Raw genomic sequence first — 18,339 nt, forward strand, 5'->3', positions numbered from 1 at the left:
AGTTACGTTACTTACATGTATTTAATGACATATGTATGCTTTAAATACCTATTTTAATATCAGGTATCTTAGAAGTTTATCTTATTGCACAATTACACAACAGAATCATATTTAAAAGAATGCATTAAACATTTCAATGTAATATATCATTTTATTAATTCTTGACTCTTTGCAGTTCTTGTAACTCATTTGAAATATTTTTGTATTAATCGTTATTTTAAACTAAATATGATGAAATATTTTTTAAAAGTTAATTGCAGTATTTGTACAGCTTGTTTTAGATTTATGTTATTCTAAAGTTCATTTACACTATTTATTAGATTGCAAAGAGACAAATCATAATATAATTTATTAATTAAATACGATAACGAAATGTATTGTTTGCGAGGAATTTGATTGACACGAGAGAAAAATAGAGAATTAAGTAAAATATGATTACCATTATTCTGCATAATATTTTACAAATCTCGCAAAAGTATAAAAAGTTGTAAGAATATTCTTAGAAATCTATTGCATAGACCGATTATATATATATATATATTAAAATAATATATAAATAATATAATATGTATATATTAAGAAATTAAGTAAACAACTTTGGCAGTATAAAACTTCAAGAATTAATTATCGAATTATTAGACAAGAGATTAGAATATCAAGTAGATTTCCGGAATTAAAAATGGTCTTAAACTTTTATCTTACATTATATAAAATGAAATTACAACTATAGATTACCTTTGGAATTATTATATAACAAATACACAAAGTTATACGTTGTTATTCCTCCAAAGCCTGAAACTTTTTCTTCTAGGTATATATTGCTGTATTTTGCAACGAATAATGTACATATAGTAAATAACAGCGTGTATAAAATATCATAAGAAATAAATAAATTTACTAATTTTTAAAATCTTACTTATTAAATATAATCATTTTTATACAACCAAAAACACAGCAATGTGTACCTATTCTCTGTTTCAAACAGATATCATTAAATAGTTCAGGCTATCAAAGATTAATAAGTAACATCTACAACAGCAATTGTTAAAAGTTTCAGTGTGTACCTGTCAATACTTATAACAATCTATTTGATATAACAAAATTGTAGAAGTAAAGCCTCAATCATAATTATACATGATGTTTAAGTCCAACAAGTTTTCAAAGCGTTAAGAATTTAAACGATAAATAATTCTTTTTTCGTGCTAAATTAGATGCATTTAAATCGGTAAATGCAAGTTTCTTTTTTACATTAATAATGAGAATAACATGATACAATACAGAAATATGGATATTATGTCTTCAAGTGGTTTTACCGGTACCGATTTCGCTACCATGACTGCTAGAAGCTTTTGACTTCCTCTCTGGATCCATAGCGATTGAAATGAACTCTTCTGAGATTTTTTTGTCCAATCCTGTATAAGTTTGAGCTAGATCTACTTGATCTTCTCCTATAGAAGACATTCTTTTTGGGGATTCTGTTTTTCTTTCAGTTTGTTTCTTCCTTTCTGTAGTGTCCTCATGTTCCATATTTATATGACGTTTCTGTTTTGGTCGAATCTAAAATTAAGTACTATTGATTGATGATAATTCTTAATCGTGAATAAAATACAAACGTTTTTATAACAAAGAAATGTCTTCTTCAGATGTTTATAATAAATACATATTTCCTGAAGTTATGTCACATAATTATCTAAATAGATATTTAATAATAATAAATGATTAATTTACTAACTTAACTAATTTATTAATTTTTGTAAATTTCTTTAATTAATTTACTTATTACGAGGCCCTATAAAGAATGGCACTTATATCATCGAATAAAAAAATATGTCATCTATTTTCATGCAGAACGTCATTTTAAATTTCTTTTTGTCATTTAAAATTTTTTTCAAGAAAATAAACAAATTTTTGAAAATGTTTATATAATTCCTGTATCATATCAGCTACGAGGTATTACATTATTTTGTTACGTCTCGCTTTCACAAATACTAAAATCTTTTAAAGGAAATTTCGAAAGAGGAATTACGAACAAGTTCGTACGGTTTAAATTAACTTAACCGTTTTAGGAATTTTTCTCACTGTTATATAATTATATGTAAAGGTAAACAGCATTCCATTTACGACTGTCGAATCGATGCCGAAGATATCGACTGGCTATCTTGACACGATGATAAATCCTCGTATGAAGGATTGCGGATGGACTACGAATCATTACAGATACTTACGATTTGCGATGGAGGACGACCTGCGTATGGCATGTGTGGCAGCATAGGAACGGCACCATAAGCTGGAGCAGCTATTGGCAAAGGTCCAGCGGGCATGAATCCTCCAGGAAATTTTGCAGAAGCGGCAGGCATTGCATAAGGCGACTGGGACAAAACAAAATCTGTTAATGTTATTATTTTATTATTCTTATATAACATAATATATTATAATATAAATGCACAATTAAATACTATTTAATATTAATCGAAAGAAGACTACTATAAACTGAAATAAAATTAATTGATTGTATAAATCAAATGTTTTTAATATCCATTACTAGAAAATCTAAGGCGTAAAGATCACTCAAGAAAAAAAAAGGAATAAAAGAATCCATTTAGAGACAATTAATTAAATCGTAACACTTACATCTAAGTCATTACTTTGTATATTTGATTTGATATAAATCATATCACATCACTTACTGTATGACCTATTTCCCAAAGCGCTTTTAAATTAAAAAGGAACATTAATCGATCTGCATCTAGCACAAATGTGTGTGCAATAAATTATCTTTCAAGAGCATTCCAACAAATATCTACCACTCTCTGACCAATCCACTTAACCATTAAACAAAATAAGATCTATACATTATCAAATAAAATCAAACAGTTAAAACAACCATAAGATACGTTCACTGCATCCATTCTAAAGCATCCGTTACTAACGTTTTATCAGACATTATCTTCTTCCTGACCAACTCATTTCAGTATTAAACAAAACAAGTATATCTTACCAAGTAAAATTCAAGACCCAAAACAACTACAAAACATATTCACTGTATCTTCCTAAATTATCTGTTACCAACGTCTCGTTAGATATCATCCTTCATCTAGCCAACCTATTTCACTACCAAATAAAACAATACTAATATTTTAACAAACAACATCCAACAACCATATATTCATAGAATACATTGAAAATTCATTCGAAATTATTTATCATTAACAATTCATCAGACTCTATCAACCTCCTTCCAATTATAGCTTTCTATCTCAAGAGCATTCAAACACATTTAAGTATGTGCATTAATGCATTCACAGCTTAACATTAGAACTACAAAACTAGTCATTTTAACTAGTTCCAGACTTCTTGTACCTGTTGTTATTGAAAGCATGCAGCTGCTCTGCAGCTTACAATATTTAAAAATTAATATTAATTCTTATCAAGATACAAATATAATTGCATACATTTATTCATTCCCATTATACCATATTAATTAGTATCATCCATGGTCCACATGACAGATCAGTAGTTCCAATGTTAATTCATAGAATATTTAATATAAGAACACATATGAATTACATAAAGTTTTTAATTCTTAATTAAAAATACACACAAGTGAAACATCTGTCCCATAAACAAGTGCTCCCCTAAACACACATTGAAAACTACCTACCTTGGGTACAAAGGTACTACCAAACCACTGTGCAAGACAATCTCATGCCTGGTCAAAAAGAAAATCCATGAACCAGAACAAACATACCGCGCATTCTTCACCCAAACCAATCACAACCATCCACCGCAAGAATCTCGCAGGCATCGACAGACCGCAAACGCGTATTACGCCTCAAGCATCCTTGGTTCAAAGGGAATCCGAAAAGCGACGGCAAGCTGGCTTTATCCTGCTGACACAGAAACACCTGCACCGAGCTCGTGCATCTTCGAAATGTAGGCACGGAGATCGCCCGAAGCGGCTGCTCGACGAGTTTCTCTCGACGGCCGTCGTCTGAACTTTCTAGCTCGCGTGTCACTGACCTATCCCTACCTCCAGTTCGCCGGAGGTCGAGCCGTAGTAGCCGAGTACGAAGGGTCGTGGGAGAGGATCCGGCCTCACCTGGATCATCGGATGCATCGGTAGCATCGGCTGTACTACGTAAATCGGCTGACTCTTAGGCACGTGGTTCTGCGCGGTGACCCACTGGTGGACCATGTTGCGGGTCTTCAGGCGGCCGTCGTTCGCTGCCTCGTCAACGTTGCTCGCTCGCAGACATCCGCACAGCTTCGGGGTCAAGGTCAGGCAGCTATAGCCAGAGACCAATAATTCGGCCAAGCTAGTCACCAGCAGCCCGATGCTCGCCAATAAACCTGCCCAGCTACCCTCTACTTCAGCGTTGTCTCCGTTTTCACCCTGCAAGTGATAGGTTTTTTACTGTATTAGTACAATATTTTGTTGTTTAGTTGTATTATGATTTATTAACCCTCTCATGAATAAGCGTTTCAAAATAGTCTTAAGATGATTTACCATTTAACTCACTAGCATCACCACGACCCATATCTCTAATAAATGTGATGTACTAAATATTGAATTATTTTCTGATTTTACTGATATGATCTTGGAATTTTCATCCTACTTCATATTTTAGCTGAGTTACGTTTTGGAAAAGGATTGAAGTTTTTCAAATAATTCATTTACCAGTCTTGTTTGAGACTATTCCAGTAAGTTTTAATTTTTTATAAATTTCGATTAGCATAAATTTAAACAGTTAATGTAGCTTTATATAGTTTCTTAATTAGAGTGATTGTGTCTCTTTAATTTTGGATATTAGCTTGGATATTAGTTTTGGAGGGTTCATTATATTAATATAGACACAAAACAGACGGTAACATTTATCTTGTAATTATCTACTTATTTATGTAAAAATAAAAATTTGTATAAATATTTTTTAAACATAGAATTTAATGCTTAAGGAAAACTGATTTATTAGATAATATAGTAACATACTAGAGGTCTATTTAATTATAGTCTTTGTTGTTCTTAATGACATATCATACTTCTACTTTGTTAATGATTAATGTTGCATGGACAGAAATGTTATTAGTGATAGTCTGAAAACTATATGCTATGTAATTATATTTTAGTATTCACATTATACTATTTCAGTAATTAACTTGGATTTTTTATAACCTTCAGTAAATCATTAATTTTTTTCATTTTTACTTATAATCACCTCTAAGAAAGTCTAAGATATCTAAAATTTTGTAGATTATATTTATTATGAAAAGTATTATACTTTGAGTAGCTTTATTGATAATATCAATAATATTATCAATAAATTGATAATAACTTTTGCCTCTAGATACAGGAGTGCATCTGCTTTTGAAATATGTAATTTGATTAACGTGTCAGTACTTAATAAGCATATAGAGATAATTATCTTGAAACTTCTGACACTCGATACTCTACTGTGCTATCATTTTCTTCTCCTATTGTTCCTGCAACCTTATTACATTTCTCTACCATCAGCTATTCTTTAAGTATCAAGATCGACAATTAAATATACCGTACTTTTATATAATATGCAATTCTATATTAATTAAAATTAATTTAAATTAATACTAACTGAAATTGAAAAACTAATACGGACTAATATTGAGATGCTACATTGTAAATAATAAATTGTGAAATTAAATTATAAAGCGAAATAACTCGTTAACAAAAAATTGTGCATCAACTTTTAGAGGGTCGTTGTAAAAATGGCTTCTACCTTTAAACTCATCGTAAAAGGAATCGTGAACAAAACTTATTCAACTTCGTGAAGTTGTTTAAATTTAGAAAATTTTTGGGAAATAGAACCATTCATTTTCTCGCCCTGCATTCAAGTATAAAACATGTCTGAAAAAATTCAATCCAGTACAGAAAAAGTAGAGATTATGCTTTTAAAAATAAGCAAAGGTAAACTTCTGTACGTACCTTTTTCACAAAGATACAGTGGTTCGAACATCGCTAATTTTTTGGTCCAAAGTTAGTGATTTCGTAACATTCTTTCACGAAGGCTTTCTTTTTTTTAAATTGCTGAAATGCTTAACCGCGAAAGGGTTAACTTTGGTATATAGTATTTATATTTTGCAATATTACATCGTATATAAGATAGAACTGCAAAATTTGACTGGTTTTTGTATATTTTTTAACACAGGTATGTAGGTTGCAAAGTGTGATAATATTGCGATGAAAGGCAAGCGAAACATGCGAAACAATCATGTGAAGCAAGTTATTGCAGGAGGAATGGTAAATTGGTACTCCTTCAAGTGAAAAATGAAGATAAATATGGGGGTACAAGGTACATCTCTACTTCAGGAGACTTTCTCCTGTCAAACGGTTGAACGAAGCCTCGGCAATCTATATTCGTCAAAGTCTATTTGCCTTGACCTAACATCGTTACCTTTAAGACTCATTTAACTTCAGACTATCAAATGTTTAAGCTGACGATCAATTTAATAGGCACATAGTGAATTTACATAAAATATTTGGAATTCAATTGCTGAATATTCCACGTTATTCTATTTATATTATCTTAAGATAACTTTTAGAGTTATTAATCATTATCGAATATTTCAATCCATGATCATGAATTACTTTTTGATCAGGATCTATATATAAAATATTTTAAAAATTATTGTTTTTAAATTTATTAATTTTAGTGAAACTCTAATTAAGTAATGCTCTTCCTGAAATCAATTAACTTGTAAAATCTATAAGAGTTGTAAAAATGGCTTCTACCTTTAAACTCATCGTAAAAGGAATCGTGAACAAAACTTATTCAACTTCGTGAAGTTGTTTAAATTTAGAAAATTTTTGGGAAATAGAACCATTCATTTTCTCGCCCTGCATTCAAGTATAAAACATGTCTGAAAAAATTCAATCCAGTACAGAAAAAGTAGAGATTATGCTTTTAAAAATAAGCAAAGGTAAACTTCTGTACGTACCTTTTTCACAAAGATACAGTGGTTCGAACATCGCTAATTTTTTGGTCCAAAGTTAGTGATTTCGTAACATTCTTTCACGAAGGCTTTCTTTTTTTTAAATTGCTGAAATGCTTAACCGCGAAAGGGTTAACTTTGGTATATAGTATTTATATTTTGCAATATTACATCGTATATAAGATAGAACTGCAAAATTTGACTGGTTTTTGTATATTTTTTAACACAGGTATGTAGGTTGCAAAGTGTGATAATATTGCGATGAAAGGCAAGCGAAACATGCGAAACAATCATGTGAAGCAAGTTATTGCAGGAGGAATGGTAAATTGGTACTCCTTCAAGTGAAAAATGAAGATAAATATGGGGGTACAAGGTACATCTCTACTTCAGGAGACTTTCTCCTGTCAAACGGTTGAACGAAGCCTCGGCAATCTATATTCGTCAAAGTCTATTTGCCTTGACCTAACATCGTTACCTTTAAGACTCATTTAACTTCAGACTATCAAATGTTTAAGCTGACGATCAATTTAATAGGCACATAGTGAATTTACATAAAATATTTGGAATTCAATTGCTGAATATTCCACGTTATTCTATTTATATTATCTTAAGATAACTTTTAGAGTTATTAATCATTATCGAATATTTCAATCCATGATCATGAATTACTTTTTGATCAGGATCTATATATAAAATATTTTAAAAATTATTGTTTTTAAATTTATTAATTTTAGTGAAACTCTAATTAAGTAATGCTCTTCCTGAAATCAATTAACTTGTAAAATCTATAAGCAAGATCTAAACTTTATAAACTACAATTTCAATATATTCCTAACACTAAAACTACTGACCTGTAATGAATATAAATATAAATATAAATAATTACATTTAATTATAAAACATAATTACATTTCTATCTTAATAAAAGTCAATGGTAGTGTTATTAAAAACAGTTGCATATTGTCAGTAACTGCAATAATATAGATTTCAAAATTCTATTAGATTTAGTAGTTCTAATATTAAATCATTAAGTTCAAAGATTAACAAACCAGTTAAAAAATAGCAATTTTAAAATAATCAAAATTTCTAACTAACCTCTAAGATTTGTAAATCCTTATTCATCCATCTCCAATGCAGCTAGTCTAAAATATCATTCATAGACAGCAGCTTGAAATGCAGCGTAACTTATGGTTATAGGCTAGTCACAGGCTATACAAGTGCAATAAAACATTTAAACACTAAACTAACTGTTCCTATGAGATCCATTACAATGTTCCTTAGTGAAAAGGTTACCCTAAGTTAACAAGCACACTGTACACACAAAATTTCGTTAGATCCTATACGTAATCTTATTCAATTTTATCATCTCTCACATGATATACGACCTACAAGGAGATAATATGTCACACTCCTAATTCATCACAACTTCTGTGATCCATTCTTTGATGACATCTATTTAGATTTTAGTTACATTGCAAAGATTTATGAATCCTTAAAATCATGCACCTCCAATCCATCACTCCACAATCTCTCCTTTGACGAGAGCTCTTTAATATCGAGTTACATTGTAAGGATTTATGAATCCTTAAAACAGTACACCTCCAATCCATCATCACGCGTCAGCGATCGATTTCATCGCAATAGTTATTCAAATTCAAGTTTTATTACAAGAATATACGAATGTTTAAAATAACGGGCAACGAATACATCGGTCTGTTGATCGAATTGCTTCTCCCGTGAAAGACTTTCTAGATTCAGGTTACTGCATCTCTAAGCGTTTCGCAATAGATCATCGACCGGAAGAGGCGCGTTCCATTGGGGTCCAGAGGCGAAGCAATTTGTGAAATTTCACGATGCTGTGCCCTGACCGCGTTTTAGCCTTGGCATTGGTAACTTTCTCCGCCGGTCAAACGGTTCCAACGTCCCTGTTCCGGCTGCTCCGTAATGCCGAAACCCGCTGATCCGATTGAGACGAGAGACCGATCAGAAACGAATTTGGGCCACCGACGCTGCTTGCTAATTGGACTGTGTATCGATCAACGATAGCCATCGTTAATTATCGAAGACGTTAAGATTGACTGCGATCCTCGATACTGGTAGAAAGGTTTGCTAGGATCTTCTAAAGAAATAGATAAATAACACTATCCAACAAATTTTAACTACTTCTCTAATCTGTAATATCCAATAGGTGATTCTCGTAGAGCTTACTATCTTCAACATGAATCCTATCATGAATAATCAAGATTGCTCTATCACCCACAATTTTCGAAAAAATGTGAGTTTATCTAAAAGCGCATGATTTTTATCTAAAACAAAGTAATACGTAAAAAGTAAGAACGTTAGAAGGTTCATTGTTGTCTTACAACTTAGACGAGGGTATCCCGAGTTTATCAATGTCCATAATTATAATTATTCGTATTTTATCGTATGTTTTTGTATTTTTACGTAAAGTTCTTTATCTGACACGAATTTGCTACACAGTAGTGTATTCCGTAAGCTTTTCTGAAGAATAAACCATTTAGGAACAATATTAGGATGATGTCTAATATTCACAAGTATATGTAGTTTATAAAATTATTGCTATTCTTAGAACAGAAATTCTCTGATGGAGAACACTAAAATACTAAATGATGAAAATTACGTTTAATTCAGTGTTTATAAATATAAAGCTGGTACTACATCCATATTCATAATTACATGTATCATAAAGTGTAATTTATGGACACATTACACACACAGAATCATCTTGATCAAAAGGTAACGAGATGTAAAATAAGAAAGGCGACATTTCATTTACATTCATTAAATTATGTATCTTCAATGTATGGTTCACGGTTTACGTTTAATTTCAAGTGAATAAAATTACGCTGTCTCAAAGTTAAACATACTCTCTGATCAGAAATAGGAAAGTCAAAATTCCATAGTGTTTTACATTTCTTTGGATAGTTAAAATTCCTGACATTCTCAAATCTCTTAAAAATTCTGAATCAACTTTCTTCAGCGTGGTAACAAAATATCCTATCTTCAATATGGATGGTAAATACTAAATTAGAAAAGTCCCGTTTCGTGGTCGTCAAAACATAGCCATAAAGTCTTCTTTCTAATTTTCTGTACAACTGAGCATAGCACACCCCAGTTATGGCTGACCTTTCCTAAGAAGAATCATTTTCACTCTTTCTAATGTTTGAAATAAAGATTTATCTACCCATGCACTGTCTTATTTTATTTTAACACTTTTTCAAAATATTGTAAGATTAAAATGAAAAGCAGATATACTGAGTCAGTGTAAATTCAAAAGCATCGTTCCCATATCTCACATTACTATAGTAAAAGAATAGCAAAAATAAAAATATACAGTAAAAATAGTAAAAGAGCAAATTCTTTCAAGATTTTAATTGATTTTTTAGGAAATATGGAATTTTCATTTAACTATCATAAACTATCATACTAACTATCACAGACACTAGAACTATCGTGTCATAACAATATCCAAATACAATATATACAAGTAAGAATATTTAAAGTGTTATGAGGAAAATAATTAGGCATCTATTTTAATGAAATCCAACATTAATTTTGTCAAACATAATTGCATATTTCCAATGTCTGTAAAAATAAAATTCTGAAATTAATCACCTAACCGGTTTGCTAGTATTACAAAGCTAAATATAAATAGTGTACACAAATACCAATAATTGAAGTGGTACCACGAAGAAAAAGAAACACGTGCAACCACATTTTCCTCTGACTAAAAATTAACATTAATAAAAACAAGAATTCTGGAATCATTTTAACAGGTTTGGTAATTCCAGTCTTATTATATTACCAATTGCCAATATCGAAATTGTATTTTCTCATCCCACAGCTATCTCGATATAAATAAACCTTGTCCCAAACAAAACTCAGCTACTCTCAATTAACTTGAAATACAGTCCACATTCCACCACGTAATTCTAGTAGTGTTCATAACCGAACAACAGCCACCAAATTTATATTTGCGAAATTATACGTAGCGCGAGATCCCAGACGAAGACTACCTGTCTCCAAAGTTACTTATCTTCCCAATTAGCGACGATGAAAGGCGAACTAAGACGCACCACGATATTAACAGTGTCCCTATTCGTGAGCTTTTACACAGTTACGTATACCGCTATAATAAAGTTCGTAAATTCATACGACTTACGCAGACACGTATCAATATATCTGAATGAAACGAAGAAAAAGCCAAGGAACAAGGTGGCCTGTGTTTGCGTTCATGTTTATACCAGTTTATCCATCGATGTGTGAAATTTTTATCGGTCCTCACAGGCCCTGCTTCCCGTTCATAGAGCAGCAGGCATTCAACGACAGCACGGTAATAATTTCCTGATGAAGTCACCGTTAACTTCTTGGTAGCTTCACGGAATAGGCACGCGCCAAGAGAATCTCCCCGGGCATTGAATTATACTTATCGCTTCGCTAATGATTGATCGTAATTGATACCTTGGTGTCATAATATGTATCTCAGTCTATTGCTAATGCAACCCACGGAGTGCAAATTTCTGTTATCACCGTGGATGTGATAGGTTACATGAACGATACTCGCGTTGAAAACCGGTGGAATGGGAAATAGGAAATGCAATTATATATTGTTAGTTTCGTGGTGGCTGTTTACTCGTAGTTTCGAACATTTTTAATAACTACTTGGAATAAGGAAATGAGAACTGTCGAAAAGCTTTATGGCGATGGGATATATTGATTAAATAACTTTTTATTTATATCTGCAAATACTTAGTGAGAAATTTTAGTAACTCTCTGGTTTAAGGAAACGGAAACTGTCGAGGGTTATATCGATAGAGTATATTGATTAAATAACTTATTTACTTCCGTAAATACTTGTTGAAGATTTTTAGTAACTTTCTGGGGTATATAGTTTTTTAGGTAAGATCACCATTTTTAATTTATTTCTGTAAATATTATTTAAATAATTCTGCACTGCGTAGATGGATAGATTCCAGATAACGAAGTACGCTGTTAATTAATTTTTTTTATATTCCTGATAGTCCATTATGAAATGTTTCATTTACACTGGGAATTATTTAATATTCTGACAAAGACAAAATCGTGTTTCAAGTTACTCAAAGTAGAAAATATCTACGAAATTGGAATAATTATTCTAATAGAATTTCCTTTTAATTTAACCTGGCATTACTTTTGTTTTGTTAAAACGATTTCTCAATAATAAATAATGTTACCCATAATTAACATTATAATACAAAGTATAAATATAACTGTACAAATCTATATGTAGTTATGGAAATATTAGAAAGAAAGAAAAATATACTGCATTAAACTGTCTTAAAATTCAATGTACCCATTATACTTCATACTTGTTACTTGTTATACAAAAATTTGGAGGAAATAAGTATATTAATTCAGAAAAAAAGAGTCGAGAAACCACATAGGAAAATTGCAAATATTATTCCTGCAGTGTTACAATCGTACAGTAATATTCACGAAGAAAAGAAATAGGAAAGGAGGGTACCGGTGAAAGTACAGACAATACGTACCGGAACAGTGAGCAAGGTCACTTCCGGTGTCCTCTGGGAGTCCCTGACGATAGCAGTCAAGGCCGTAATTGCAGCCATATTCGAAAGGGCAAGGGCAATCAGGCTTGCTGCAAGGTGAGCCGTAGAAAAGCTGGAATTCGTCTTGCTCGTCGATGTTGCAAGCGTCGCAACAACACCCAACGCTCCTGCGGCAAGGGCACCCACACCTGCCCACAATCCTGCACCGGAAGCACCCAACGCGGCGCCATGGACCAGCACCAGGATTCCGAATACGACGAGGACTATACCTGGAAAATGTTCAATTCAATAATTTAGTTATATTATATTCGAAGCTCAGTGATACCTAATATGAAAAAGAGAGTACATGGAGTACTTCGATTTTTAATATATAAATTTTTTATTTATTTCAGTTCATTTAACTCCCTATATTTTTTAGCCTCAAGTTTCTTAATTTTTAATGTAGAGAACAGAAATTCTGTTAACATAAGAAACATTGTATGATGATTAAATTCTATTTATTACAAGGACTGAATATTTGAATAAATATACATTCAAAACTTTTTGCATTTTCATAAAGTAATATATGTGTATATTTTTTCAATGAAAATATATTAATTTTAGCAGAATGCTCAAATTAATGCTAAACTGTAAGCATATATTTAATAGTATGTGGAGTCATGCAATATTGCGTGACAGACATACAATGAGTTAATAATAGATAGAAATACTCAACTAAACAACCTAGAGAAATTAAACGAATCTTTTAATTACGAATGGTTTGTGACAAGATAAAAAATAAATTGAAATTCTTTTTAAAATTCAAGGGATATGTTCTATAACTTTTGTTTTAAATAATATTTACTTTTGTTCTCTGTACAAATAGTAGTGTACACGGGTATTGTAATAATTGTAATCATTAAATTGCCACCAGAAAACATCGAATAACAATGAATTGCAGTGTGGTAATTTTCTACGGTTTGCAAACCCGCGGAAAGAGTTACACAAGTATGACTTTCTAAGTGAAATGTTTTCACTTTTACGCCGATTTCTATGTAGTTTGGAGAAATGTCTGTTCAGTGGGCGCGTAGTGGAAATTCGTATGTAATTCATTTACAGAAATTCAAAACAATCAAGATACTACGCGAAAGTAGAAACCACACAATCGAAATCTGTATTTGAATTCAAATATTCTCTCAACTAAAAATTTTCATACTATATAGATGATAATTTCCAAATTTATTACTCGCTAAAAATATTCAATTTTTGTATTATAGTGATTACCGATATTCGCATTTTGTCTTCTTGTTCCTCTCTTCATTTTTACTTTATTATCGGAATTACTTTTGAAATATTCAAAAATTTAACTAGAAATATATTTCTTTTTTTTTGTCCAATGGGTATCAATTAATGTCAATGGACACAACTTTCTTTTTTTAAACCAGATGCACGAAAGGCACCAAAGAACGAATGGACTTGTTTGGTTCATATATTTACATTAATTTAAATAATATTCACTATCAGGGATCGCGTTTAATTAATCCGGAATTCACCATCTAGTTGAAACTGAAACTCCTGATGAACGCGTTTGCCATAAATCTATGACGTTATTAATTGGATTAACTCTGATCAAACGGGTTTTTGCAGCCAGTATTACCAGATAACCAGATTTCGACCGATTTTCAACTATCAAGCTTATCATTTTCCTAGATGCTACATAAACAGGTGTTCATCACGATCCAAGATTGAATTTGTTAACATTAATCGAAGGAAAATTTATAAACTGAAGGGGAACGCATGTTCTTGAATTATTACTTATATTTATGTTGAAACTACTTTCAAAAATTTATCGATAATTTATTTGAAGAAGTGAGGGCGAACTGCTAGTAAAATTAAATATATTTTCGAAAAGAAAAAAATAAAATTCTATTATTGCGGTATATAAACGTTAACAACAGTATTAAAAGTAGTTTTTATAAAATATTGTAATGGTAGAAAATGTTTGAATGATGTGATAAAAGTAATTTTATACTTTGATAAAGAAAAAATTACTATTTAGGTGGAAATATAACAATTCAACTAAAAATACAATTTTTATTAATTTAGAAAAAGATTCAGGATATTCAAATTAATATCTACAAAAATTCAATTTAATAACACTTTCTATACTTCACAATATTCTCTTAAACTCTACCATATCTATCACATAAATGATCAGATAAAGCTGCAATAAATTTCCAAAAACAAACTTACCAAGGAGCAACTGCCCACAAGAGGTGAACATCAGGATGTTCGGTTCATCCTTGAACTCGGTGCTTCTCAGTTTCTGCCTATCGTCTGGACTTTGCTGTGTTCTTGGTTGTTGCTGCCGTTGCTGTTTCTCAGAAATAAGGATCTCCTTCGAGTGCTTCGACTCCAGACAGCTTTCAGGCTTCGAGTCGGATGTGCTTGAATCTTTTGACTCCTTCGATCCCTTCGAGTCCTTCGAGTTGTTCGAATCCTGACTCCTGACCGTCGAGTCAAGAGCAATCGCCGTGTTCTCCATGCTTCTTCTTCTTCTTCTCTCTTCCGTCAGAAGCGTTCTAATACATCACTGTACACACCCGTTCCTTCCTGTTTCTTCACCATACAGCGTTCCAAGAACGTTTAGTTATTTACTTTTGTCTCTCATGAATTTCTTTTTTTTACTTAAGTCTCTCGTTTCCTCTCTTCCTCTTCTTATTCCCCTTATTCTTCTCTATGTCGTATAAAATAGTTGTATTTGCTTAAATTTTTCTTAAATCTATTTAGGGTAGTTTAAGGATGATAATAGAGATTTTTCTCAGTTGTTTTTTGCCTTCTTCTTTGTCAATTTGAGATTTAATGGTTCACTGAATTATTAATTGCTTATTGCAGATACGTTGATCTTCGAAATGATGAGTAGATTGGAATTAAAGTGACATATTTAGAATTCGACGCTTCTTTTCATTAGCTAAAAGAGACTCTTCGTGTTGTGTGGATCGGTAAAGGTCAATAGACGCTGTAATCGCTGATCCGTTTGACACAGTCGGTTGAAGCCCAACGATCTGTAAATTAAGCAAGCAACAATTGCGTTGATAATCGCTGAACACTGTTGAAGTTGCGGTAAGAGGGAACGTTCGGTTTCTATTGAGAATTAGTTATGCTATGAGGTAACATTTTACAGAAATGTGCCTTTAGTGCGAAACAAAAGCTGTTAGGGAGATAATGAGATCGACTTGACTTTCAAGGTTTTGCACATAAAAGAATATTCGAAGAATATAATAGGAAGCATTGTAAATTCAATGTTGCTCATTTTCTGATTTTTATTTGATGGCTAAACAAGAAAAGGAATTTTAACACGACATGACTAAACAGACAAATCTGTTGGTCGATAGATATAAGACATTTAAAAATAGTTGACAAGTTTTCCAAATTTTGTAAAATATCAAGGACATAGCTAATGTAAGCCATTGTAAACTTAAAAAATTTTTAAAAGTGCCAAAAAGTAGTAAAGATATAAAGTACAACCTAAAATTAAATAAAAAGATAACTTTGCCAACGTGGAATGTATTGATAATGTTTCCATTTAAAATGAAAATTGTTTCTATTTAAAAAAAAAAAGAAAAATGAGATTTATACCTATTCTACAATGATCTCTATGATAATTATAGTATGAGAATAATAAATAATATTAATTTATTTTTCAGCTTTAAATTTCATTATTGAGTTTGGTTCAATTTAGTTAAAATGAAGAAATACACAATAGTAATTGTTTTAGTTTACGGTTGGGTATGAAAAATATTTAAGTAATATTTTTTAAATGCTATAGTAGAAGAAAACTTCATCGTATAAATGAAATCATTCTTATATAATATAATTTAAAGCTTTGAATTAATTTTTTAAATTTTATTAAAATTAAATTCAATTTCATATTATCATATCTCTTTCAGCTACATAACTTGATTATAATTATTAAAACGTTAACCGTAATGATTTCGTTTTACTAAACATTCCTTAAACATCTCTCTTGCACTCTTAACTTGAATATTTCTACAATTCATACCACCAGTTAATTGGAATATTCGTGTTTCAACGAAATAATTACTGCAAAGTGTTCATTTATACAATTATAGCATAAAATAGATTTATACCTCTAATTCTTCAATTTTATTTTTACTGCATTAGATTATACTAATCTTTCGATTCCACTAGTAATTAACATCCAGATAGTATCTATTTGTTCATTAAATTCATTGATTCATATCGAAATGAAGAAATTTTTGTAAATTTCAAAGTACAGCAATCTAGCTGTAACATATAAAATAATGTAGCATTTTTATTTCACAATTAACGTTTACTCTGACATTTCTAATATCTGCAGTTAATTCACTAATTTATTAGAACATAAACTAACGGTCGCAAATGCTTTCGTTAAATTATCTGAACACCGAGAATATTTAATAATAATTTTCTAATTTTAATCAACTTTATACGCCATTACTATTACTTTAAATCCTAATCTAATTAAAAATTCTACACCAGTACAATAACTTATATTCGAATTATAAGAAAAGAAAAAGAATGTAATCGAGATATATTGCTATAAAATCTTTCAGACTATCGTAACAACTATTGCATGTGATATTACTTAATAAAACGCAATGAAACGAGTCCTTTCGTTTTTCAACATCATCTCAGGCGATAGCTCAATAAACCCGGCGTCGCTGTTACCTGAAACGCATCGTAAATTGACCCTGTTACGTTCGCTGGCCGAGGAAAATACGACGTAACGTTGAATGTCTGTAAATCAAGTACAGTTAAGACGATCAGCCCGGAAAAATTCTGTGGTTCACGATGTGCAGCGACCTTGAAGTAATACGAACTTGTCCTTCTTCAGTGGACAAACCGGGGATATTTTGAAAGAACAAGTTGAACTTCTGGTTAATTCCACGCTTGATGAATGGATCACGCGTGTTTGGCGATTTTGAAACTTCTTCAGTACCGGTTTTCACCAAGAGTGCGTTGATTATAGTATTACGTGGTTCTATTGAACCTAGTAGACGTGGATACTTTCCTTTCTGCATTTTTATACTCTTTTGTGTGATGGCAAAAAATAAAAATATTTAGGAAAATAGAGAAAAAAGAAATTGCAGTTAAAAAAGATATTATTAAAAAAGCGCTTTCTACGGAATTTAGTAGATTCATGGCAATTCAAGATAGAAAGATATAACGTAAAAATTGAAAAACTTAGTTTTCAAATATGTTTCATATTCTTATTATTATCAATTAAAGCAAATAGAGGGAATTTTGATGAATGGATTACCACGAAGAACGTAATACATCAACGATTATTAATTTGCTAAAATTAATACGAAAAATAGAAATTTCGAAAGTTGTGTCTTTATAGGTTTATAGGTTCGAAAAATAGAAAAGAAATTGACATTTCGAAATATTCGAAGATACGTAGGAAATAAGATATAATTTCTGAATTATTGTACATACATCTTCTATATCGTTTATCTCATAGATCTGCTGTTATACTTCACTGGTATACAGTAGGAAGAAAGAAACAGTCGAGATACGATTTATACGACCGGTGTGGATTAGACAACTCTCCCCTTACATCCAAATTAATTTTCCTATCAACCACATAACGTTAATATATTTCATCCGTATAACTCGCTCACCGAACCTTCCTTCTACACGATTAATTATCCAATTAAACAATCTCCAACCTACTTCACGCTTTTAACATAAGCCACGCGTAAATCTGTTCGTAAGATTCTAGAAAACATGGTATCTTTGAACGACGTCGTTCCATGATGAATAT

General features: G+C 31.2%; 2 protein-coding genes across 4 annotated transcripts in view; both read right to left on the reverse strand.

Moving 5' to 3' along the window:
• Positions 1-1,178: 1,178 nt before the first annotated feature.
• On the reverse strand, positions 1,179-15,070 carry LOC108553138 (uncharacterized). 2 transcript variants are annotated; one of them, XM_017907930.1, is made up of 5 exons: positions 14,763-15,070; positions 12,513-12,799; positions 4,100-4,393; positions 2,226-2,369; positions 1,179-1,557 (listed from the first exon to the last, which is right to left on the reverse strand). In XM_017907930.1, the coding sequence occupies exons 1-5, from the start codon at positions 15,052-15,054 to the stop codon at positions 1,300-1,302; spliced, it is 1,275 nt and encodes a 424-aa protein (XP_017763419.1). In that variant the 5' UTR covers positions 15,055-15,070; the 3' UTR covers positions 1,179-1,299. The 2 variants fall into 2 exon arrangements, with proteins under 2 accessions (XP_017763419.1, XP_017763409.1); XM_017907920.1 differs by having other exon boundaries at positions 4,031-4,393.
• A 431-nt stretch (positions 15,071-15,501) lies between these two features.
• ENGase (cytosolic endo-beta-N-acetylglucosaminidase) overlaps positions 15,502-18,339 on the reverse strand; it is a 62,226-nt gene continuing 59,388 nt past the window's right edge. For both annotated transcript variants that reach the window (XM_017907909.1, XM_017907900.1), the window contains one exon: positions 15,502-15,574. In XM_017907909.1, coding sequence (XP_017763398.1) covers positions 15,519-15,574 — 56 coding nt within the window. In that variant the 3' untranslated portion in view covers positions 15,502-15,518. The remainder of the gene's footprint in view (positions 15,575-18,339) is intronic.

This window comes from Eufriesea mexicana, unplaced genomic scaffold (genome assembly GCF_001483705.2).
Source record: "Eufriesea mexicana isolate 0111107269 unplaced genomic scaffold, ASM148370v2 scaffold33, whole genome shotgun sequence".
NCBI classification, from domain to species: domain Eukaryota; kingdom Metazoa; phylum Arthropoda; class Insecta; order Hymenoptera; family Apidae; genus Eufriesea; species Eufriesea mexicana.